The following is a 25,701-nucleotide window of genomic DNA, read 5'->3' on the forward strand; positions in this document are numbered from 1 at the left end:
GATCTACTTGATTAATGTATTTAATTCGATGTATATGGATTGTTTCAATTTACTGATTAAAGTTGCTTAACTCTTGGACTATTTTACTAATATCAATATATTATGGCCAAGCTTAACTTTGTTAAATTTATATATCTTTCATGTCTTTGTGATGTGAAACACTGAATTTCATTAACATGATAAATAGAATAGTTTTTCTTTTCCTTTTTCAATGACATAAAAAAAAAATCTTTTTAGTGCTAGATATTTAGTTGGTATTTCTCACAAGAACCCAGTGTCTCGCCTACTTTTTCTGTTAATCGCAGGCTCAACAAAAATGAGGAAGTAAATCAATAAAAGTATTCCTTCTAGATACTGAGCATTTGATCATAAACAAGCTTCTGTCCAAGTTTGGTACAAATCCAAAATAGTATAAGAAAGTTGTTAACATTTTTAAAACTTTAACCACAGAGTGAAGGTGTTGTTTCCTGGCAGAAAATCTAAGTTCATTTAAAAGTCAAATATGGAAAAAATGGATTTATTTTTTTACAAAATTTCCTTCTAGATACTAGCTTTTGATCATAAACAAGCTTCTGTTCAAGTTTGGTACAAATCCTAAATAGTATAAGAAAGTTACAATTCTGTACAACATTCATAAGAGAGTTTTTTACTACAAAAGCTGGATTGATTTTAGCAGTCATGGCAGTAAATTGAACTCATTTTACTTTAAAATTGTTTATCAATAAACCGACAGATACAGTCTGTCCAACCTGAAACGATTCTGACTTTTGGTCCAAAGAAGCACAGGTACATGATGAGATTTTGTTAATATATGTATATACACTAAATACAATATTCATTATATATACAAATATTTAAAAAATCTCATCTCGTACATGTGCTAAAAAGTTGAGCAAAATGCGTCAACTTCATATTTCTTCTGTCTATAGGTCAATCATGATGTTCTTCATAAAGATTTATCATATCGTAATTATCCGGAATTGATGTCATAATTTATATTTTGAGTCCATGTGATCACATTTCGCATATTTGACAGCTAAATTATACGATACATGGTTATCGAAAAGCCATGCTTGTTTATTTAAAGTCTTGGTCATTGCAACGCTTTACTTATCATATGGGTCATTATTATCAAACATTTTGAAGATCTGTTAAATTCTAAACGAATAATCAGATCCGGACAGTCCAAAAAATCCGGATTTTTAATATTTTTAACATTTTTTGTCAATAAAATGTTAAGGGTCGGCCTCGGAAACGGAGTTAGGGTCCTGAAAACCGGAAACACACACTTTATTTATATAGTTATATAATTAGTCCCTGGATCATTTTAGTATTATATATTTAAAGCTACGATAAAATTAAATCACTTAGTCTAGTGATTTATTTATACTACATAATAAATAGGTGATTATTTAAAGAAAAACAACTCTTACTTACAACATTTCTGGAAAAATGCTACTTGAATCAGTGATTTATTAATCACTCATTTAAGTTAGTACCCTGACTGATAATGGCGGACAAATTTGCATACAAGTGTAAATTTGTCTATTATTGCCTATGTACTGGTATAGCTACTTCCTGTTTGTCATCATGTGTTCATGATGTTTCTTGGTGCCAACACATTGTACAGTGAAACTTCTCAAAACCGGCCGCCAGTCGGACCACGAAAAACTACCGGTTTGCAGGGGTGGCCGGTTTGTTGAAAATTGAAATCTTGATGATTTCAATTTTCAACAAACCGGTTACTTCCCTTTAATATGGGTGTTTGAGTATATGTGAAAATGTATTTTACGTTAATCAAAATATATGTTTTCTTTTGTGAATTTTAGTTTTGTATATCATATGTATCATAAAATACAGCTACAACTTCTATTTCATCTTATTTTATTTTTTTCATTTTGCAGGAATAATAAATAAAAATACCATACATCAATATCATTTCATTGATAATTTATCAAAATGCTCTACATCTAATACTCTTGTAACATTGTTTCATAATTAATTACCACATTTGAATAGCATGTGTAGTAAAAGTTATCTGTCAAAACATAGTTAGATGGGGTATTGAAACAAAATTGACAGGTGAACAGTGTTCAGTTAGCATGCAGGTGTCCTGTTTGACCAGATTATCTTTTGTTTTCATAACAATTATATGTACGGATCAGTGATTTCAGATGACAAGGCCGGTTTTATGAGGTTAAATTTTATTGATTTTGATTAACTAAATACAAAAATACCGGCCGGTATCCGGTTTAAAGAGGTGGCTGGTTTTATAAGGTTATATAACCATTTAATTGAATGCAAATCAGCCGGGACTTCTTGATTTGGCCGGTATAGGGGGAGAACCAGTATTTAGAGGGACCAGTTTAGACAAGTTTCACTGTACTTGTTTTTAGCTCACCTGGCCCAAAGGGCCAAGTAAGCTTTTCTCATCACTTGGCGTCCGTCGTCCGTCGTCCGTCGTTGTCCGTCGTCGTTAACTTTTACAAAAATCTTCTCCTCTGAAACTACTGAGCCAAATTTGACCAAACTTGGCCACAATCATCATTGGGGTATCTAGTTTAAAAAATGTGTCCGGTGACCCGGCCAACCAACCAAGATGGCTGCCATGGCTAAAAATAGAACATAGGGGTAAAATGTAGATTTTGGCTTATATCTCTGAAACCAAAGCATTTAGAGCCAATCTGACAGGGTTAAAATTGTTTATCAGGTCAAGATCTATCTGCCCTGAAACTTTCAGATGAATCGGACAACCCATTGTTGGGTTGCTGCCCCTGAATTGGTAATTTTAAGGAAATTTGGCCGTTTTTGGTTATTATCTTGAATATTATTATAGATAGAGATAAACTGTAAACAGCAATAATGTTCAGCAAAGTAAGATCTACAAATAAGTCAAATTATCAAAATGGGCAATTGACCCTTTAAGGAGTTATTGCCCTTTATAGTCAATTTTTAACCATTTTTCATAAAATATTTTAATCTTTTACAAAAATCTTCTCCTCTGAAACTACTAAGACAAATTTAACCAAACTTGTCCACAATCATCATTAGGGTATTTAGTTTAAAAAATGTGTCCGATGACCCCGCTCGCAAACCAAGATGGCCGACATGGCTAAAAAATAGTACTAAGGGTAAAATGCAGTTTTTGGCTCATATCTCTGAAACCAAAGCATTTAGAGCAAATCTGATGAGGATAAAATTGTTCATTAGGTCAAGATCTATCTGCCCTGAAATTTTCAGACCAATCAGGCAACAAGTTGTTGAGTTGCTGCCCCTGAATTGGTAAATTTAAGAAAATTTTGCAGCTTTTGGTTATTATCTTGAATATTATTATAGATAGAGATAAACTGTAAACAGCAATAATGTACAGCAAAGTTAGATCTACAAATAAGTCAACATGACCAAAATTGTCAATTGACCCCTTAAGGAGTTATTGCCCTTTATAGTCAGTTTTTTACAATTTTCATAAATTTTGTTAATTTTTGTAAATTTTTACAAAATATTTTCCACTGTAACTACTGGGCCAAGTTCCTTATAGATAGAGATAATAGTAAGGAGCAAGAATGTTCAGTAAAGTAAGATCTACAAACACATCACCATCACCAAAACACAATTTTGTCATGAATCCATCTGTGTCCTTTGTTTAATATGCACATAGACCAAGGTGAGCGACACAGGCTCTTTAGAGCCTCTAGTTCAATGTTGTGGAGCCTTAGTGGCTATTCCAACAGAAATTTCAGCATTTTTGAGAACCAAATTGTCTGGAAATTCCAGTGTTTCCCATCAGGCAGAGGGAAGGGAGGACCTTAGGGCCTAATCTAGAATTTTGGAGAAAAAATGACTTCCCCTTGCATTTGCAGACCATACAATATGAGCTACCATTCCTATGCTGATAACCTAGTCCAAATAATTATGATGTCTTGCAAAAAAAATAAAATGGCTCTTGCGTCACATTAAGGTGTGAAAGGAAAAAAAAAATAGCCTTTCAAGACGTCATAATTATTTGGTCGCAGTAAGGCGTCAAAGCAAAAAAATGAAATAGCCTTTCAAGACAACATAACACCCAGGTGTATCTTGAAATTAAACCACTCGATAACTGAAATGATGTATCCAAAAGACTAGAGGCCTGTTTTAACATGTTTAATCAGACAGACATAAGCATGATAAGTGTGTGGATGAGCTCAAATATGCCTGAACTAAAATGTGACAAAACTGAGCATACTATTTTTGCTCCTAAACACTTAATTAAACTTAATTATCAAGGACTTATCAGCATGGTCAGATTGTGGTCTTGCTTACAATGATCAAAGCAATTCTGCTGAAACTGGTGCTTTGGGCAGTCTTAAACTTGCAGTGAGGTGAGAGTTTTTGCTCTGTGTTGACGGGCTCATTTTGACTTTGAGGTGAAGATTTAAGCAAAAGAATCGCTGTTCCTATGTGTGTTGTCTTTTTCGCTGTACTATGCATGCTATGCTGTACATACTTTTCTAAAAATCAACACTCTAACTTCTAAACATGTTAAAACACTTGAATTTTTGTATCTTTTATACATTTTACAGAGTGTCCATGAGGATGAAGATGAGTCACCAGATTTCCCAGAAGATTTTGGTGATCTGGTTATGGTTGATGAAATAGGTCCTGACGATGATGATACCATTGCACAGGTGTGAATTTGTTTTGGCCATCAAAACCCCCTCTCAAGTCATGGCTATTTGGCGATATAATTTTTAAACGTTATAAAAAGAAGCTGTGGTATGATTGCCAATGTAACAACTCTCTACCAGAGACCAAATAATGAATAAGTTAGCAACTATAGGTCAATGTAAGCACCCTTCAACAATGAGCAAAACCCCATAACAAGCTATAAAAGGCTCAGAAAAGACAAATGTAAAACAATTCAAACAAGAAAACTAATGGTTTGATTTATGTACAAAACATTACATGAAAAACAAATATGATATATACATGTACATGATATAGCAACAAACTAAAACCACCGAATTACAGGCACGTACAGAATGTGGACGGGTCAAACATGTTAGCTGGCACCTGTCTCCTACCCTAACCTTGGACAGTGGAGATGAAACACCACAACACAAGAAAAAACTTAACAAAACAACAAAACAACAAACAAATATGATATATATTGTTTGCTTCATCATGCCATAGTTTCAAAATGGTCATACATGTATGTTACAGGCTAATTCCTTTTTTTTAATAAATGAGGGTCTGGGTGGGGTTTACAGAATAGAGAATAAAGTGCAAAAAGTGCAGAATAAAGGCCAAACAATATAAAGAATAGAGAAAAATGTGTAGGCAAATAAAATAAAGAATAGAGAACAATTGGGTGCTTAAATATAAGAAATCATGAAAATAGAGTAAAATGGGCAAAATTTTTGAGGAGGAATAGAGAAAAATGGCCCACAAATTTGAGAATACAGAATTGAATTACCATCCATTCAGACCCTCATGAATGACTGGCATTATGATCATTTGATTGTTCCACTTGATATATATTTCTATCTTAGAACTTTCAATCTTTGTTGTAGGAGCCGACCGATTCTTCAGTGAAACCACCAACTGACTCGCCAATAAAAACACCAAATGACTCCCCAATAAAAGCACCAACAGATCCGCCTATAAAAGCAGCAACAGACACGTTAATAAAAGCACCAACTGACGCGCCAATAAAAGCACCAAATGACCAGCCAATAAAAGCCCCAACTGACGCACCAATAAAAGCACCAACTGACCAGCCAATAAAAGCACCAACTGACCAGCCTATAAAAGCACCAACTGACCAGCCAATAAAAGCACCAACTGACCAGCCTATAAAAGCACCAACTGACCAGCCAATAAAAGCACCAACTGACGCGCCAATAAAAGCACCAAATGACCAAGTAGTGGTCAGAATAAAAAAGGTAAATATTATTTCATTAGTATATTTGGATTGTTTTTATTCATTATAAATGTATATTCTGTCACGACTTTTGATTCATGTTAAATATTGGATATAATTTTTTCCTGGATTTCCTGGGTATATTGAATCAAAACCACAAAATATAATTATATATAATGACTAAATACATTTTTCTATAAGATTGTAAGCAGTCTTTGGCATCATCATCATTATCATCATCATCATCATCGTCATCGTCTTCATTGTCGTCGTCGTCGTCGTCGTTAACGTTAATAACAAAGTTTGGGTGTTATGGTTCAGGTAATGCCTTTTGGTTTTATGCCCTAAACTTTAACTTTTAAGACTTGTATCATACAACAAAAAAATGAATTTCTTCATCAACTTATGAAACTGAATTGTTTGGTAAATTTCAATGAGTCAAAAACTTATAACGTGTATTGAAACCACAAAAAGCCAAAACACACTTACATGACTTACTCAACAAGAACCTGAACTCACAGCTGCCAAAAAAGACAAAACACACTAATACAATTAGAGTCCAAACCTACTACCACACAACAACAACCAGATTCTTTCATGACAATGACCAACATTTGCTTTGGCTTTATATATATATATATATATATATATATATATATAAAAGTCTAAATTGAAAACAACGTTCAAACCTATGATTGCGTTGGATAAAAACCGCAATTTTTATACGTGTGCATGTAAAACAAATTTCGTGGTAGAGGGGTCTAAATACAGCACAAACAACAATTTCCAAAAGACCAAAAAAAGTGAAAAAGTCTATTTTAACAAAACGCATTTGACTAACAGGTCGAACAACTGATGTTCTTAAACCCTGCTGACTGCCATTGGCGATTGCCAAATAAATTGATCACCAGATCTAACAAAATGGATCTTAATATTAATTTAATACCAAACAGAAAACAATAAACTTGTGGAAAAGATGCTATACCACAAACATCAGGTGCAAAAATTTGTACACCATATCCGGATTTCGACTATTAATGTCTCTTCAGTGATGTAAGGGATCGAAACGGTATTTGGAAGGCCATATAATTTACCTCAATTTAGGAAAGACTTGAATTTTAAAGAGTCGAAATAGGATGAACGGATCATATTAACCCGAAGGAAATTATAATACAAGCCCAAACGAAAAAATATATAAAAGTCTAAATTGAAAACAACGTTCAAACCTATGATTGCGTTGGATAAAAACCGCAATTTTTATACGTGTGCATGTAAAACAAATTTCGTGGTAGAGGGGTCTAAATACAGCACAAACAACAATATATATATATATATATATCGCTATCTTTGTAGAAAGTTCATAGAGATAAGAAATAGTTTTTAACCGCAATTTGTCAGAAATTTCTGTTTTCTTATCATTTACTTTTATGCTTGCCTTAACTAAATACCCTCTCACAATAACCAATAAAATACTTGCAAAACAAAAATCAATCCACTTACTCTAAAAGGCATGCAATCATAGCCTCAATGTTCTTTTTTCAGGCTAGCTATCTGCTTGATCACCCTCTTGTTCATTTTTATCTTATTATATTACAGGAGTCAAATGAAACTGTGTGGAAATCTTCAGATGATCAGGTGGTTGTTACAATAAAGAAGGTTAGAAAGTTTTATTGGTGTTTTTTTAATTTATTTATAGATGCTTACTCTATACATAATTTTAATTCTAATCTTGAACTTTCCTAAGCATCAGTCCAAAAGGTAAGATTGGATTCAAGGATTAATGATAAAATTTTATGAATTTTATGAACTAGAAGAGGCCTTAAACAGGCTGAATTGTTACATTGCAATACTTAATAATTTTTGTTGTTGTGTTGCTCTCTAGTTGAAAATCAAATTTTTTATTCATATAGTATATTCACTATACAATCATTGTATGCCATGTTTCGTCTTCAAAAGACCCATTGGTGTTGCTTGAATCAAGAAGGTTAAAAAGGCCAAATAAAGCAAGAAGTATGAAATATACTTTATTTCCATTTTGCCATGTTTTCTGCAACCATAAAAAATAATAGAGAAAACGGTTAAGTTATTAAAAAATAACCCTAATTTCATGTAGAATGCTCAAAAGGTATATTGATGCCATAAATTGTGTTAAACTTTGTCCTATGGATGGATATTGGTAACTGTAAGTTTGACATGTTTGAAATAAAGGACAGCAATAAAAGCGCTGTTCCTTTGATTTTTGTGTGTTTTTAGCTCACCTGGCCCGAAGGGCCAAGTGAGCTTTTCATATCACTTGGCGTCCGTCAACCGTCGTCCGGCGTCGTCCATTGTCGTCGTTAATTTTTATAATTTTGAACTTCTTCTAGAGAACCACTGAATGGAATGAAACCAAACATGGCATGAATGTTCTTTATGAGGTGTTGACCAAATGTTGTTACTTTGTAGCGGATCCATCATCCAAGATGGCCGCCAGCGGGGGACTTATTTTAAACATAGGACCCTATGGGAAATACATACAAATGTCTTCTTTTAGAGAACCACTGAATGCAATGAAACCAAACTTGGCATGAATGTTTCTTATGAGGTGCTGACTGAGTGTTGTTACTTTGAAGCCGATCCATAATCCAAGATGGCCGCCAGCGGGGGACTTAGTTTAACATAGGACCCTATGGGAAATACATACAAATGTCTTTTTTTAGAGAACCACTGAATGGAATGAAACCAAACATGGTATGAATGTTCCTTATGAGGTGCTGACCGAGTGTTGTTACTTTGAAGCCGATCCATAATCCAAGATGGCCGCCAGCGGGGGACTTAGTTTAACATGGGGCCCTATGGGAAATACATACAAATGTCTTCTTTTAGAGAACCACTGAATGGAATGAAACCAAACATGGCATGAATGTTCCTTATGAGGTGCTGACCAAGTGTTGTTACTTTGTAGCGGATCTATCATCCAAGATGGCCGCCAGCATGGGACTTAGTTTAACATAGGACCCTATGGGAAATACATACAAATGTCTTCTTTTAGAGAACCACTGAATGCAATGAAACCAAACATGGCATGAATGTTTCTTATGAGGTGCTGACCGAGTGTTGTTACTTTGAAGCCGATCCATAATCCAAGATGGCCGCCAGCGGGGGACTTAGTTTAACATAGGACCCTATGGGAAATACATACAAATGTCTTCTTTTAGAGAACCACTGAATGGAATGAAACCAAACATGGTATGAATGTTCCTTATGAGGTGCTGACTAAGTTTTGTTACTTTGAAGCTGATCCTTCTTCCATGAGGGCCGCCAATGGGGGGACTTCCTTTAACATAAGACCCTATAGGAAATGCATACAAATGCTTCTTCTAGAGGTGCACTGAATGGAATGAAACCAAAACATGGCATAAATGTTTCTTATGAGGTGCTGATTAAGTGTTGCTACTTTGTTGCCGATTTACTGTTCAAGATGGCCACCAGGATTTTTTATTAAATTACAGGACCAATATTAAACCAAATTTGGCCTCACTCATTATTAGGGTATCTGTTATGATTTTAATCTATTTTTACATGATTTCCAAAACCAAAGTAGAATCAGGTGAGCGACACAGGCTCTTGAGAGCCTCTAGTTTTTTATTGCTGGGCATGTACTGATTTTGTGTCGTGGATGGATACCCCATATCCTTTATTTTTCTATTACATTGCATTGACTTATATAGTATAATATATTTGTAGGAACCACAAGACCATGCCAAAAAGTCAGTTACCATGGTTACCAGTGAGAAGTCAGGATCTGATCAACAGAGTCAGGTATTTTAAAACCGGTTGATGTACTTTTAGTTTGTATGATGTGGCATACCGTTAGCAGACGACAGGAAAGTGAAATATATTAGTGTTATTATCCGCAATTTCATGACTTTAAGTAAAAACACTGGCATTCCTTGTCAATTAAGATTGGAGTCCTACTTTTCTGCCACCAACGAGTTCAAACTCATAACACAGTGTTGACAGGCTAGCTAGTGATATCTGTAGATGAACTACTTAAACCAATCAGCCACTGAGGCCCCTTAAAGGTCCAAAGTTTGAAGTGATATGTGTTAAATGTATTTTATAGTTTGTTGGCATTAATGAAAGCAAAATGTCTTGTATCTGAAATGCATTTCTGGATTTGCCTTCATCAGGAATACTTGAACAGAATGTTCGAAAGGCAAGGATGTATAAGTGCGGAACTGTTGAAGAGCTTTATGACTAAAAAGAACCTAAAAAATTACCAAATCCATCTAAAAAGTTAACCAACTTTGTCAACTTAGTTGTCACTTACATAACAATACAGATGACTTAATCTGACATTTATCTTTTTACTCATTGTTGATAAATGTTTTATTTTAGTGTATTGATGCCAAGTAAGAAAAAATATGCCACTTTACCTTTCATATCGTCACCTGAACATTGGGTTGTGAGGGGACATGGAAATAATGGGCATCCACCCATCGGTCTTGTAAGCTCTCTCATGCATGTGTACAATTCTATCCAGATTTTTGTCTCACTTGACGGAGTCAAAAAGCGAGACATAGGTATGCTGTTTCCGGCGCCAGTGACGGCGGCGGGGGCGTCAACAATGTATAAGTTTGTGATTAAGTCTAGTTTGTGGTGAACCAAAAGTTGTAGGTCAATGATATTTGGTATACAGTTGTATTAGCATTGGCACATCTCATCTCCATGGAGATTATTTGGCCTTGCCCCCTCAGTCATGGTCGATTGACTTTGAAACTTTTGCTTATTTTACATGTATTAGTTTGTGATTAGGTCAGTTTATGGCGAACCATTGGTGGTAGGTCAATGATATTTGGTATGCAGTTGTATAAGCATTGGCAGAAATCATTTTCATGGAGATTATTTGGCTCAGCCCCCTTAGTCATGGTCTATTGACTTGGAAAATTTTGCTTAGTTAACATGTATTAGTTTGTGATTAGGTCAGTTCAAGGGGAACCATTAGTGGTAGGCTAATGTTAATTGGTATTCAGTTGTATTAGCATTAGCGCATCTCATCTCAATGGATAATATGTGGCCCCGTCCCCTCAGTCATGGTCTATCGACTTTGAAACTTTTGCTTAGTTTACATGTATTAGTTTGTGATAAGATCAGTTTTAAGATAAACTGCTAATGTGAAGTCAATGATATTTGGTATGCAAATTTATTGGCATTTGTAAGTATTGTCTCCATGGAGATTATATAGCTCCACCCCCTTTTCATGGTTCATTGACTTTGAAACTTTAAAATAGTTTACAAGTTAATGTTTGTGTTTAGGTTTGTTTAAAGGGAACAACTTATAACAAGTCAATGATATTTGGTATGCAGTTGTATTAGCATTGGCACATCTCCTTTACATGGAGATGGTTTAGCCATGTACCTCAGTTATGGTTCATTGACTTTGAATATTAGCCTTACTTGTTCATGTTGTTAAGTATTGCCATTTTAATTTCAACATTTGCATACTCAAAATTACAAAAAAGCGAGACATGTTTTTGTGGTAACAGTTTATTATGAAATTTCTATCAAAGGGTGTAGTTAGCAATGTCTGAATGACCTGTGTTGCTGGGGACATAGAAATACATTTCACATTGTTTACATCCTTATATGCATGAAATAATTGCAGTTGGACATTAAACACCAATTTCATCATCATTATTATAACCCAGTAGAAATTGATTTTTTTTTGGGGGGGGGGGGGGGGGGGAGGGGATTGTTTAAATTGAAAATGATGGAAAATTAATGATGACTGTAACTAATTTTCCTGGTGATTTTTTTCATAAAATAATTGACAGATATATCAGCACCAATTGATCAGTCAAATTTCTTGATATTCACAGAAGGATCATGGAAAATCACCAGCCATTAAGACTGTGCCGAGTTTAACAATGCCGAGAAAAAGATGGAAAAGAATCAGACCAGGTCAAAGACAGCGCAGAGAGGCTGCGCAGGCTGCTGAAGCTGCTGCAAAATTAAAGCCTCAAACGAAAGAAAACAAAATCACACTGGTAGATACATCTAAAAAAGCAGACCCAAAGTTTGGGAATTTTAGAAAGAAAAAATTTCAGGAGAGCTCTGCAGGACGCCGTGCTCGAAGATTAAGACAGACTGCTCGTGCAATAGCTGCAGCAGCTAATAGACCAAATTTTGGTCCAGGTTTTCCTTCCATGCGACAGAATTTTGCTCATCGGTCATTTGGACTAAATGACCCTTTTCAAATGAATCTGGAAAACATGATGATGGGACCGATGAATTTCAATGCACAACATCCCGATGATAACCCTCAAAATAAAGTATTTTTTAGGAAAGGGTTGGATTTTGGACAACGGCAGAATGATTTCATGAATGAACCTTATAACACTAGATTTGAAAATACCGACATGAGAAGAGAATGCCTTAACCTCCACCATGATGAAGAGGAATTTCTGAGAAGACGTCATGATGTCATGTTTAACGAAGAAAGGGAAAGGATAAGAGGAGGGTATGATGAACAGCAAGATTTCATGAGGAGACCTTTTGATATTGATGATGTTGAACGCAGGCAAATGTTGAGAGAACAAGCTAACTTTTCTAGGGGAAGACCAAATGACATGCGTCATAGACATATGGAAATGATTAAACAAGGTCCAAACTTTGGACAGGACCATAGAGATTTCCACATGGGCCGATCAGAATATGCAGAAAAAGGGAACAGACAGGGTTTTGGATTTGGTCCTGTTCTTATGGAAGATGATGAAGTCATTCCAAGTCGAGATCTGGCTTACTCAAGAAATGATCAGAATGATTTTAGAAAGGACTTTTCATCTATGGAAGATGACCGATTATTTAAAGCCTTTGGATTTGATAGGCATGATAGGAGTATTGGTCATGAGAGAGGAATGATGAGCAGAGAAGATGGTTTTGAACGAGATAAATTTGTCAAGGACACTAGTAGAGGAAGAAATATGAAGGAAGATTTTCCTTCTCGAGAGTTTGATCATATGGATGAGGAAAAAAGAAATAAATTTGTGAAGGATACTCTCAGTAGAAGGAATGTAACAGAAGACTTTTCTTCTCAAGAGTTTGATTGGAGGGATGATTCGAAACGAGACAGATTTGTGAAGGACACTCTGAGAGGAAAGAATGTAATGGAAGACTTTCCTACTCGAGAATTTGATTGGAGGGATGAGGAAGAACGAAATCGCAGGATAGACTGTCCAGAAAGGGACAATTCTAATGCCAGAAAAGGTAGACCCTTTCACCATGTTCAGGGTAAGCTTGAAAAGTGTCCCATTCCAGGGTGCTTTATTGAGTGCAATGATCTGTACTATCATGCATCTCAAAAACATATACCAGGCATATTTAAAACAGTGGAAGATTCCGATAAAATCAGTCAAGCAAATGTGACCCCAACTCGTGTTGCAGCCCTTCGTGCATTGAAAATGGCCATCCTTGGACCTCAAAGTTCATTCAATGCCTTAATGGATCTTGTCAATGGTATAGGTATTGATGTTCCAAAAAATGAAGAGTTGGCCTCCTGTCATTGGGCCATGGTGGAAGTTTGCCAAGATCAAGATTGGAAGGTACCTGACCGGTTCAGTTTGAATCCAGTCAATTCTCCTGCTGGTCTGATCCACTGGAGACCTATACTGATTTTGATCAGCTTATTAGACGAAAAGAGACGCATGAGCATACTTTCTGCATTTCCTCCAGCAGGAAAGTCTTCTATGGATCGTCCCACTTCAGATCTTTTTAAAAATTCATCCAACAAACCAAAAGAAGTTCTGCAGTCTGAAATGTCTACGATAAATAGCTCCCAATCACAGCCAAAGAATAGAAATCACCATTTAAGAAATTTGCAAGCAAGAAGGACTAATCTCTCAGAAAATTCAAAAAATTTGCGAGACACTTTGCAGAACACAAATAATCAAAGATTGAATCCTTCAGATACAAATTTTAAGAGGAAAAGAAACAGAGTTCACAATAGAAATAGGCAGAGAAGTGGGAAATTTTATATACCATCTTCAAATGTAAACAATAGTAGTCATGACGATAGAGCTGATTCATTAGGCTCTTATTATCAAGGTAACCTTGATGCTGACTATCAAATGGGACCTAGAGATTTAGAGACAATGTCTATAAATTGTAGTCTTCAAGCTAGAGATAGAAAAATAAGGTCATTATTTGACAGTGAAGTCGAATATTCCAGATCAGGAAACACTTCACAAAACAGGAACTTTGAGATGACGAATAATCTAGGACCAGACCATACTTCAATGTCTCAAAATTTCAATCAGATGAGGTATCAAAGAGGTCCCTTTAATGGAGACTTTCAAACTGAAAACATCGTAAGACAACAAGGTCTAGGATTTACTGATAGTGTATCAGTAGAATCAATGGGTCTGTCCTCTCTGACTAGACAAATGGATCGATCATTTGAGGGTTCATTAGGTCACAACACAGGCAACGCTGGGTTCAATTCTTTGGATGGGATGCAGTGGGGTCAAGGATTAGATTATCATGATCAGTTCCAAGGAAACATTCCAAATCAACAGATGTGGACAGGAACTGGCAATAGTCGCCAATTTCCCGGTCATTAGAAAAATGTTAACGTTAACGTTGATATTGTACATAATGTATATATAATGAAAGATATGTTGATGTATTCTAATGTAGATAGTGTGCGATATCATATATTTGGAAATTTTCATGTCTAATGTTTGTGGTTGGTATTTTACTGTGGAATTTCTACTACATAAACATACCTATTTAAATGGGTTGCAAGATGCAATAAAAGCCTAATTAGTTATAAAGAACAAGGGGAAGATTTTACTGACCCTTCTTAGGCTCATACTATGAACATAACCCGACGTGAAAAAAACCTGATAAATGATATCCGATTGGAAGAAAGGAATTCATATTTATAGGTAGTACATAACACTACAGGGAGATAACTCAGCTGCACGTTTTAATCACATTCTACTGTTAAGGAAGTACTACTTTTAAGCTTTTCAATGAACAAAATTCAATTTAGTGTTTTTAAACTGCTATATATTCAATGAATATTTTCCAATAAAGTGTATGTTTTTTTTATTTTTGTTTATATTTTTGTTATTGGGTTAAAGTATTAAATATTAAGTGATAATTTAATGAAATTTAAACCAGCCAAATATTTTAAGTCAAGGTGTTTGGTACCACCTTAACTGTTTTTTAATACATGAATGTTAATTGGTTTAAAAATAACCTGTTAGAAAAGTGCATTTGTTCACTATCAAGTGATAGAGTAAAAGTTCTTGTTTGAAGTTGAGGTTGAGTTTACTGTTATCAGATCAATTTTATTCAATATGATGAATTTTGAATAACACTACAGGGAGATAACTCTGTAAAAATCAGCTGAACTTTTTATTCACATTCTATTGTTAAGGGTATTCTAAGCTTTTCAATGATTAAAATTGGTGTTTTTTAACTGCTATATATCCAATAATTTTTTCCAATAAAGTGTGTGGTTCAAGTTTAATTTTTTTTTTATACTATTGGCAAAAGGTAAAGTAATTATTTAGTAAAAATTTTATGAAATTTAAACGAGTCAAATTAATTTAAATCAAGCTGTTTGGTACCACCTTAACTGTTTTTAATACATGTATGTTAGTTGTTTTAAAATTAATTTGTTAAAGAAGTGCATTTGTTAACGATCAAGTTATTAAGTAAAAGTAGTTCGTGTTTGAAATTGAGGTTACTGTTATCAATTTTAGTCAACATCATGATGAATTTTAATTAATTTATTTTAATTAATGTTATTTTTTAACAATATTTCCTATTTGTTCATGGTAAAGCTTGAATTAATATATTTTCTCACTTCCAATCTTTGTGTCATGAACTAAAACAATTATCATGATTGACAATAAACTGTGTGATGTGTGTAATGCCAAACTTTGTTGATAAATCATTTAAATTGTAAAAGCTGTTAACGTTATCTTGACGGTTGTAATGTTTGTTTATAGTGTGGAGTAATTATACCTCATTAATAACAGGACACTTTGATGTGATACTTCCAAATACTAAGTTTCATAGTTGAACCATTATCAACACGATATAAATTGTTTAACACCACTGATGTGCTAAAGTTAACCTGTTTTATACGAGGACTTTGAAATTATGATGAATTCAATGAAAGGAAATCAGAAAGGGAACATTTTAGTAACAAACTTGAGAGGAATTGACTGATTTACACTAATGAAATGGAAAGGTTGACCTTGTTTCACAAAGGATATATGACAAGGTTAGCCTGATTCACACAAGAAATTGGAAAGACACGAAGATATTAAAGATTCATCCTACTTTGTACGGGCATATGGAAGACATGCTTTTATGTGAATGTTCCAGCTTAAAAGATAACCCAAGGACACCTTAAAGGATTCAATGACTGGCTTTAGGTATCTATGGATAACTTCTTAGGTACCTGTCTTGAAAAACCACTTTTTTTATAGAGGACTGTTTATCAGGAAATGTAGGGGTAGAAATAAGCATGCTTCTATTTGCTGATAGCTTGCATATGTATGCTTTTGAAGGATACAGTTTGCATATTCATGCTTTTGTAGGAATTTGATATTCAACAACTGCCTGGCTTATTTCATGCTTAAGGCCCAGACCCTGTTGGGCCCAAAAAAAAAAAATGCAAAATATTGCAAAACACATGACAGTTTATCGTAGGATAAAATGATTTTGTTGTTAACTACTGTGCTGGATAAAGTATCTTATTTCTACTCCGGTCATTATTAAATAGATCACGTGGGACATTTGCACAAAGGAGCGTAAATATTAGCCAGAACTTGATTCTTCTGAAATGACCAATGGACAATTGGGTTTCTTCTGAATCAGTATGGCAGATGTCATGTGCCGTTATGTCCTTGGTTAGACACTCCTATATTACAATGAAGGTGGTCTTTCAAGATGGCTCACATTATAAATGTTAGTCAATAATGTAAACAATCACTTAATTGTTGTGGCACTCTAGAATGTTTCCAGATCACAATTTTCAATCTTAATCAGGAATCGAAGAATGGGTGGGTGAACCATCTGTCATATTAAAGATAATTTACCAGCACTATAAAAGTTTGACACATATAAAACAGGTTACAGTGTTCAGATTCTATGGGCGAAATTATTGCAACACTGCAGATTCATATATTTTTCTTGTGTACCAAATTTCGTGGTTATTTAAAAATTTATAGTTTAGTCAAAGTCTGATTACAAGTTTATAGAAAATGTGTACTTTGTTGAACATTTGAAATCGGGATTTACCAGCACTCTTAAATTCCCCAAATTTGGTATCCCAAGAAATATAATGGATCCACTGTATGTAGACTATGAACATGTTTACGGGTAAGAGTCTGCTCATTACGATTGAGCTGTAGAGAATCTTAGCACAGTGTGTACGCTGATACCTTGCAAATTTGTTGTGTCTTCAAAAAGCATGAGCATTTTCACTTTACGGAATCGTGACTTTTTTGACATAATATTACCCCAATGTGTAAAAAGTGGCAACATGATATGTTGGGGCCAAAAATGTTCTTCAATTGCACAATGTTACTTCAATTTGTGAGGAAGCATACATTCACTTGAATCATTATTATGGCTTGATATAATTGGTTGATTCATGGCAGTGCTTGAGACTAATGGCATAAAAGTGATTCGGTGTGAGCCAAGGCTCCGTTTTGAAGGCCGTAATTTGACCTATAATTGTTAACTTTTTATACATTGTGACTTCGATGGAGGGTTGTCTCATTGGCGCTCATACCACATCTTCATATTTATATCACTTAACTCAACAACTGAATAAGCAAAAAGTTCATTGATATGAAATAGCTAGAGGATGCAGTAACTTCAAATGTCTATTCACAAAAGAGTGTGATAGCGGCTGTGATAGCCTCAGCTAGTTTTATTAGTTTCCCATTTATAATAAGGCCACACTATAGCTGAGATGGTCTCTTATAAGTGCTTGACAAAACAAAAACAGCTTCTTCGAAGGATGTTCAATACCAGTTCTCTATTTGCAACTATAAAAACAAAAATGTTGACGTGATGAAACCTGAGATAGCTTGGTCAATGAGATACAAGAACATGTCTCCTTTGAACAATCAGCAGAAAATGTACTTCATTGGCAATGTTCATACGCTGTTAGATTTTGTATTTAATGGCAGGGTGGGGGGAGTGTAGTGGGGAGGAACATGTTAACCTGACAACTGCAACCGGTAATGAGTATAGCTCACTGACTGAGATACCGGTCCTCAGTGACTATGTGATCTAGGAAGGTCCGATCATGTAGGAAGGTCAGATCACTTTAGCAGTTTATTCAATTAGGAGTTCTTTGAAACAGTCTTCAATCATAATCGACTCATTACCGAAAAATTTAACATGGTGAAGGGTAGTTGAAAATTGCTGGTCATATTTTTTTGTATTCCATTTAAATGTAAATGCGTCATGAAAATAACAGCAGAGGGGAAATTTTAAATTACAGTAAAAAGTGTTAGCATTGTTTACATAAAAAAACTAAGTATGACACACTCAGGATTTTTATTTGTACCATGATGCATGATGGTTAGCAATGTGTCATTATTTCAGAAACCTAAATAATTTTTAACCAATAAGAGGTTTGAAATATATAGCTTAAACATTTTAGAATGTGAAATTTATATTTCAGCTAATCATGATTGATTAATTGAAAAAGGAACTGATGTTATTTGACCTTGTCTCAGATTGTGACCAATGGAGAGACAGAATAGCTGTGATTTATGATGATGGACAGATGTCAGCAACTTTGACGTATAAACAAGTTATGATTGTAGCTGGGAAGGTAAGATAACAATATTTTAACTGACTATGAAATGCTTAAATTGTAGTGTATACATTTTGTTATCAGGGTTGTGAAAGCTAGATTCATTTTTTTATTGGTATTTCTTACAAAAAAAATCAATCAAATAAAATAATAAATTATTTTGGTTGAAAAAACACAGTATAGCCTACGTTGGTTTGTCTATGCTTTGTTAATCATGCAGTCACTTAAATGAAGCTTATTTATTGGTTATAGGGACGGGACATACAGTTTCCAACTTTGAAAAAAAAAAAGAAAAGTAAAAAACATCTGACTGGTTTTGCTTATCATTAAAGAATTAAATGTATCAAACATTTCTATTTTAATTTCTAATTGCTGCACATTTTGTAATAATCTTGTACACCTGTTTACATATAATGAAAACTGAACAATATAGCTTTGATTTTAACATATCATTTATTTAAGTTTAGTTTAAAAGAGGGACGAAAGATACCAGAGGGACAGTCAAACTCATAAATCGAAAACAAACTGACAACGCCATGGCCAAAAATAAAAAGACAAACAGACAAATAATAGTACAGATCACACAACATAGAAAACTAAAGACTAAGCAACACGAACCTCACCAAAAACTGGGGGTGATCTCAGGTGCTCCGGAAGGGTAAGCAGATCCTGCTCCACTTCATTAACATTCTTTACTAAATAACACTTTGTAGATAAGCAGTTTGATTTTGGGCCATACAGAAACATCAGATATCATCGGTCTTTGTTTAGAACCAAACCAGTTTGTTCCTTCTGTTCTCATAGGGTATGTCTGAAGACCATTGATCATGCAAACAAGATTAATCTATATAACAGAAATATTTTACAATATACTGGTATCTGGTATAATAACACCAATGAAATAAATCAAGTAAATATTCACGTTTTCTTCAGTATACACAATTTGTTGACTTTTCTCTGTATGCCATCTTTTTCAATTTTTTATGTCACCAAAAAAGATCCAACAAGAAAAATATCACCACAAAATCAAGTATGTTGGGAATGAGTTTTTTTTCCTTCACTTGTAAATATATCATGCATGGAATTAAATGAATGAAGAATCTTCATTCATAGCAGCAAGTTAACATTTTCTTGTTTGTTTATAATTTTGGTTTCAAGATTATTCCATACAATTTTTTAGGCTTTAGAACAACCTCTCTTCCAATACAATGCTGAGATTATCCGTAGTGATATTTTACAAGATCTCAACATGGTATTAGTAAAGTTAAACAGACCACAACATCCTAGGTCAGAGAGGACATCCTTAGCATACTGCATCACAACGTCTGGCACTACTGTACACCAAAGATTGTCAAAGTACCTCACTTTTTATATCAAAGGTATGGACTGTTCCATTAATATTAATGGAGGAGGGTAGGGAAGGAAGTTTTAGTTTTGGACATGAATCATTTATGCAAACATTACTGTAAATCCAGATCGTATATTGTGAGTTTTTTAAATGCAAATAATGCGACACAGTGAGTATTGCATTAATAAGAACTGGCATGTGATATCTGATACAAATATCTGTATGCAGATTTTCCTAAATTCACAATAAACTTTATTTGGCATGGTTGTCCATTCTCCTAGAGGCAGACATACCCAAGCTGTAATCCAACACCACCTTTGTATGTTGTGGAGTTACCGATCATAATCCCATAGGATGCATATGTCTGATAGTATTTCTATTTTGATTGATAATATATTTAACCAAATACCCCATAGATGCACACAATATATGTAATTATAAATTCTGAATTTACAATATTGGTAGTTGTGAGATTTGGAAGTCCCTTCCTGCCCTCCCCAATTCATTGTAATGGAATAGCCCTAAAAATAGATGATAACCATACATTTTTTTTATCAAAGACCTTGATGAAGCACACATTTTCACAATTACTGGGCGATATAGTGTTACTTATGACCATCTGTCTGTCATTCTCTTCCTCAATTTGTTATACTCATTCCCTGAATTATTGGAAGGACAGGGATACAGTTTATATATGCCCATCCATTCTTTTTCTCAGGAACTACATAATGGATCTTCCAAAAATTTGTGTATATTTGTCTTAAAAATGCAAGGAATATTTGCTGCATTTTATTAAGCAAACATTTAACAAATCAATCATCGTTGTACTTCAATAAAGGCAACAGTAGTATACCGCTGTTCGAAACTCATAAATCGATAGAGATAAAAACAAATCCGGGTTACAAACTAAAACTGAGGAAACGCATCAAATATAAGAGGAGAACAACGACACAACAAAAACACAACATTATAATGTAACACACACAGAAACGAACTATAATATAACAATGGCCATTTTCCTGACTTGGTACAGGACATTTTAAGAAAAAAATGGTAGGTTGAACCTGGTTTTGTGGCATGCCATACCTCCTGCTTTAATAATAAGTGATGTGAAATTAAAAGTATTGAAACAGAATTGAAACAAGACAATCAAATAAAAAAACTAAATCATTCAAATTAAAATTGAGAATGGAGACAACAACCCCACCAAATAGCAGAAAACAGCTGAAGGCCACCAATGGGTCTTAAACACAGCGAGAAAGTTCGCACCCGGAGGACAAAATAGTCTAGAATTATCGCTATATATCAATCACATCCATACCATTTCGGAGAAACATTTGCACCATGTCTAGATAAGTTGAACAGGCATTTATCAGAGACTACTACCAACTATACACTCATTAAGACAATGTGTTCAAAACAATAAGAAAAAACAAGAAATCATAGAAAGTAAATGGTTTTAAATTTATACATGAACAAGGGCAAACTTGAAATAATAAGCATGGTTGTCATATTCATTTCAGGAGTACTTTTAGAATAAGAGAAGAAGACATTGTATTTTTGTCATCACCTTTATCGTTTGACCCAAGTATTGTAGACATATTTGTGACCTTAAGTAGTGGATCATGTTTACTGATGGCATCGGATGCTATGAAAGCTGTGCCAAATATGTTACTATGGTTACTGACAAAATATCATGTCAGTGTTATGCAGGTTTGTTTTCCTCTGTTAAATGGCAAACTATCTTATGCTTATACAATCAAATAATACTGAAAAAGAATGAAGAAAACACTGACAAAAGAGATTTTTTAATTTTACTTAGCTTTAAAAAAGTGGTGGTATACTGTTTTACCTCTGTCTGTCCCTCTGTCTGTCACATGAATTTTTCATTGCATCTTTCTCAGGAACTACATCATAAGGATTTCTGAAATTTGGTTTCAGGGTTTATAAAAGTCAGCCATACCTTGTGATGTGTTTTCAGATTCATCACTCACACTTCCTGGGTGGGTGTTGGTATTGTTGTTTTTATTATTTTTAGTGTTATGATTTATGAACTTATTTTGGCTATATATATATATCTTAAGGAATGTTGTTTAAAAAAGGTAGTTAAACTCATAGATGGAAAGCAAATTGAGAATGTCATGAAAGAAAATCAACCAAACAAGAGTCTACTAAACACAACATAGAAAATTGAAGATTGAGCAACATGTACCAATATGAATTGTTAATGGATAACTAATATTTTTTCTTTTAAATGCAATACATTTTTTATACAACCGCAAAAAATTTCTGTGGTCGTAAATTGGTATGACGTTGGCGTCGGCGTCGTTGTCGTTGTCGTCGTCTTCATCCGAAGACACATTGGTTTTCGCACAATAACTTTAGTTTAAGTGAATGGATCTCTATGAAATTTTACCATAAGGTTTAATACCACACAAGGAAGGTTGTGATTGATTTTTGGGGTTATTGTACCAACAGTTAAGGAATTAGGGGCCAAAAAAGGGCCCAAATAAGCATTTTTCTAGTTTTCAGACAATAACTTGTGGAATGGTGTATGAATCTCTCTGAATTTATACTACAAGTTTCCATACCACAAAGGGATGGTTAGGATTGACTTTGGGGGTTATGGCTCAAACTGTTTAGGAATTAGGGCAAAAAAGGGGGAAAAAACTGGTTAATGGACAATCAAAAAGCAGTGTAAGGGAGGTAATCCTAATACATTTAAAGTATTACAAAAAGAATGTGGATTACCTCCCTTTCATTGCTTTTAAATTATGTATAAAGATCTTAATAAAAGTCACGAGTGTCTGAACAGAAAGCTGATGAACCATGGTTATGTCAAAGAACGTCTCGTCCTTTTTTATTAAGAAAGGTCATCGGAAGATACTAAAACCTAGTTGATAAATATTCCGTATCAACTTCACAAATAATACATGATGGTCTGGTCTTGGAATATAGATTCTAGGTATGTACGTTGCTTATCATCTTAATTACGTGTTATCTTGTATTTTAATTTGCCTTTGTAAATTATTACCCTTTCTGTTCAGTCCACTTTTGGTAAAAAAACCTTTTGACATGGCTCTGTACTTATACATCCCGCCATTATGTTTTTGTTCTATGTTTTTTTTTTGTATTCTTGTCTTTCATTTTTGCTTATGTGCTTTGTCTACATGCTATGTTGTGTTTCCTTGTCGAATGTTTGTTTTGTTTGATAGTGATAAGGTTTATAACACAATGTTGACTGCTGTACAACTATTTTTTATATTTTTACCTATTATATGTGTTTGTTTTTTTCACACATTGTTGTCAATATCAAGGAATGTTTTGTGACTTTCATACAAGTGAGCGGTTTAGCTAGCTATATAACCAGGTTTGATCCACCATTTTTTACATTAAGAAATGCCTGTACCAAGTCAGGAATATGAAAGTTGTTTTCCTTTCGTTTGAGGTGTTTGAGCTTTTGATTTTGCGATTTGAGAGAAGACGTTTCTGAATTTTTCTTGGAGTTTTGTATTTTTGTTATTTTACTTTTTAAACAACAGCAAGGAGATGTGGTATAATTGTAAAATGGAAATCTATCTATACTATTTACAACAATTCTCCCAACATTTACTTCTACAAAATCAACTATTGAAACAGAAAACATCGTATATAACTTCATCGATCCGAAGTCGAAACCCCTCATCCCAATCATCCTTACGTTTGAATGTAACCTAATTATGCCATGATGTAAATTTCGATCTCATATATGACTTGTAATGGGTAGTCTTTTTTCCTTAATAATTTATATATGACGGTTAAAATTCACAGAAATTATATACTATTTTTGAAACTAGTTTCAAAGTATGTGCTATCTAACATGTTTAGTTCACGCACGGAAATGGTATCATCCCCCCCTCCCCCCTCTCTCCCCCCCCCCCCCCCCCCCCCCCCCAAAAAAAAAAAAAGAAAAACACACAAGATGCAGTTAGGCGTTTTTAAGTTTCCAAAAAGTAGCTTGTGATAAACATGAATATTGCATCTAATGCAAAAACACAGTCCTTTCCTTTAATTGGAAAAAAAGGGGGGGGGGGGGGGGTCAAATGGAGGATATACTGGTGATAGAATATGCATTCTTAACAATTTATTGAACAAAACATTTAATGTAAACTCATTCAAAATATGTTCAAATGTCATTTTGCTATTTTTGTCGTTGATTACGTTCTCGTTTACTATAACACCATCACCGAGTCCTTTTATTCACATTTCATAATTGTGTCTTCGTGCAAACACAGCATGATATAAATTGATAAATAGAACCTATGCAAGCGTACAGGGTTAGTTAAGGACTATTTGAGAATAGGAAATTAATTAAATAAATACTCAACCATCGGGATTAAATCAGACCACCTTTGGTTTTTAGTGGGGTTCTTGTTGATCAAACTTTAGTTTTCTATGTTATTTTTTGTTTTATGATTTTTGTCTCTTTTGCAATGGCGTTGTGAGCTTAATTTTAACATTTCTAATTTTAACGTTCTTTGTATATCTTTTAAAAAAATTAAAAGCATTTGTTACAAAATTTAAACTTTAAACCTTGATTGTACTTAACGTTTTCACGTTATCTTCATTTATGTTTCTTATTGTTTGAATACTTCAAACAATAGTGTTGTCATATTAATAGCACTTTGTGTTCCAACAAGTTGTCCTCCTGGGTATATGTTGCTTTCTGACGAAAATGCTAGTCCGAATTGTTACCTGTATAGTGTTGAGAATACCCTAAAATCCTGGGATGAAGCTAGAGTGAGTGTTATTGGATATGACAGCAACTTAAACTCGTTACTTTGTAATAATAGATATTGGACTATTTCAAATAAGTCCATCATTCTGTTGTTTTGTGAAAAATACTTTCCGTTAATTGTTCTCTTAAAAAAATGGTAATTTTGGAACGAGATTGGATGCATCGCCATTTCAATACAAAACTGCTCAATCCAAGCCGTGGAAATGTCACGAGTCTGAATCAGACACAATTTGTAACATAACTTATCGTAACTCCTATGCATTTCTAGGAACATGATTGGTTAATAGCAACCGCGTGGAGACCGTGTATATTCCATATTTGGTTAGTAGGCGGGGCTTATTTCAATTCACGGTTAGTAGTTGAGTTACGTCCCTTTATAACAACAATACGGTGTTGACAAAAAATCTTAAAGGTTCAACAGACGAGAATTGATGATGAATGATTGAAATAAATTCTTATAAACAATTAATTATATAAAGCAAGTTGTGATTGTTGGCATTTGTTTTTGTATCGACCAATGGAAGTAGGTTCTTACAGCCGATTACATTGAGTGTGTAGGGAAAGGTAGAATACTTGGTTAGCATGCTTGTTAGCTGAACCGTGAAGTCATTATTAGGTAAGGTATACTACCCTCCTTTCGAAGTAGTCTAGTCCTACAGACAGATAGATTGGTTATCTGTCGGACTAGTCTACTCTTAAAGGAGGGTAGTTTATCTAATCTAATAATGACTTCACGGTTCAGCTAACATGCAAGCTAACCAAAGATTCTACCTTTATCTACACACTCAATGTAATCGGCTGTATTGCTATTGGCATTGAAGACATGCATGATCACTTTGAAA

General features: G+C 34.3%; 1 protein-coding gene and 1 long non-coding RNA gene across 2 annotated transcripts; both read left to right on the forward strand.

Annotated features, from left to right (window-relative positions):
* The first annotated feature begins 9,630 nt into the window (after positions 1 to 9,630).
* Positions 9,631 to 14,656, forward strand: LOC127715993 (uncharacterized). Its single transcript, XM_052222094.1, has 2 exons — positions 9,631 to 9,700; positions 11,761 to 14,656. The coding sequence occupies exons 1-2, from the start codon at positions 9,659 to 9,661 to the stop codon at positions 14,497 to 14,499; spliced, it is 2,781 nt and encodes a 926-aa protein (XP_052078054.1). The 5' UTR covers positions 9,631 to 9,658; the 3' UTR covers positions 14,500 to 14,656.
* A 332-nt stretch (positions 14,657 to 14,988) lies between these two features.
* Positions 14,989 to 20,093, forward strand: LOC127716055 (uncharacterized). The gene is made up of 3 exons (XR_007988736.1): positions 14,989 to 16,332; positions 18,600 to 18,752; positions 19,915 to 20,093. It is a non-coding gene; the product is annotated as an uncharacterized LOC127716055 (long non-coding RNA).
* The last annotated feature ends 5,608 nt before the right edge of the window (positions 20,094 to 25,701 follow it).

This window comes from Mytilus californianus, unplaced genomic scaffold, assembly GCF_021869535.1.
Source record: "Mytilus californianus isolate M0D057914Y unplaced genomic scaffold, xbMytCali1.0.p SCAF_9, whole genome shotgun sequence".
In the NCBI taxonomy this organism is placed as follows: Eukaryota; Metazoa; Mollusca; class Bivalvia; order Mytilida; family Mytilidae; genus Mytilus; species Mytilus californianus.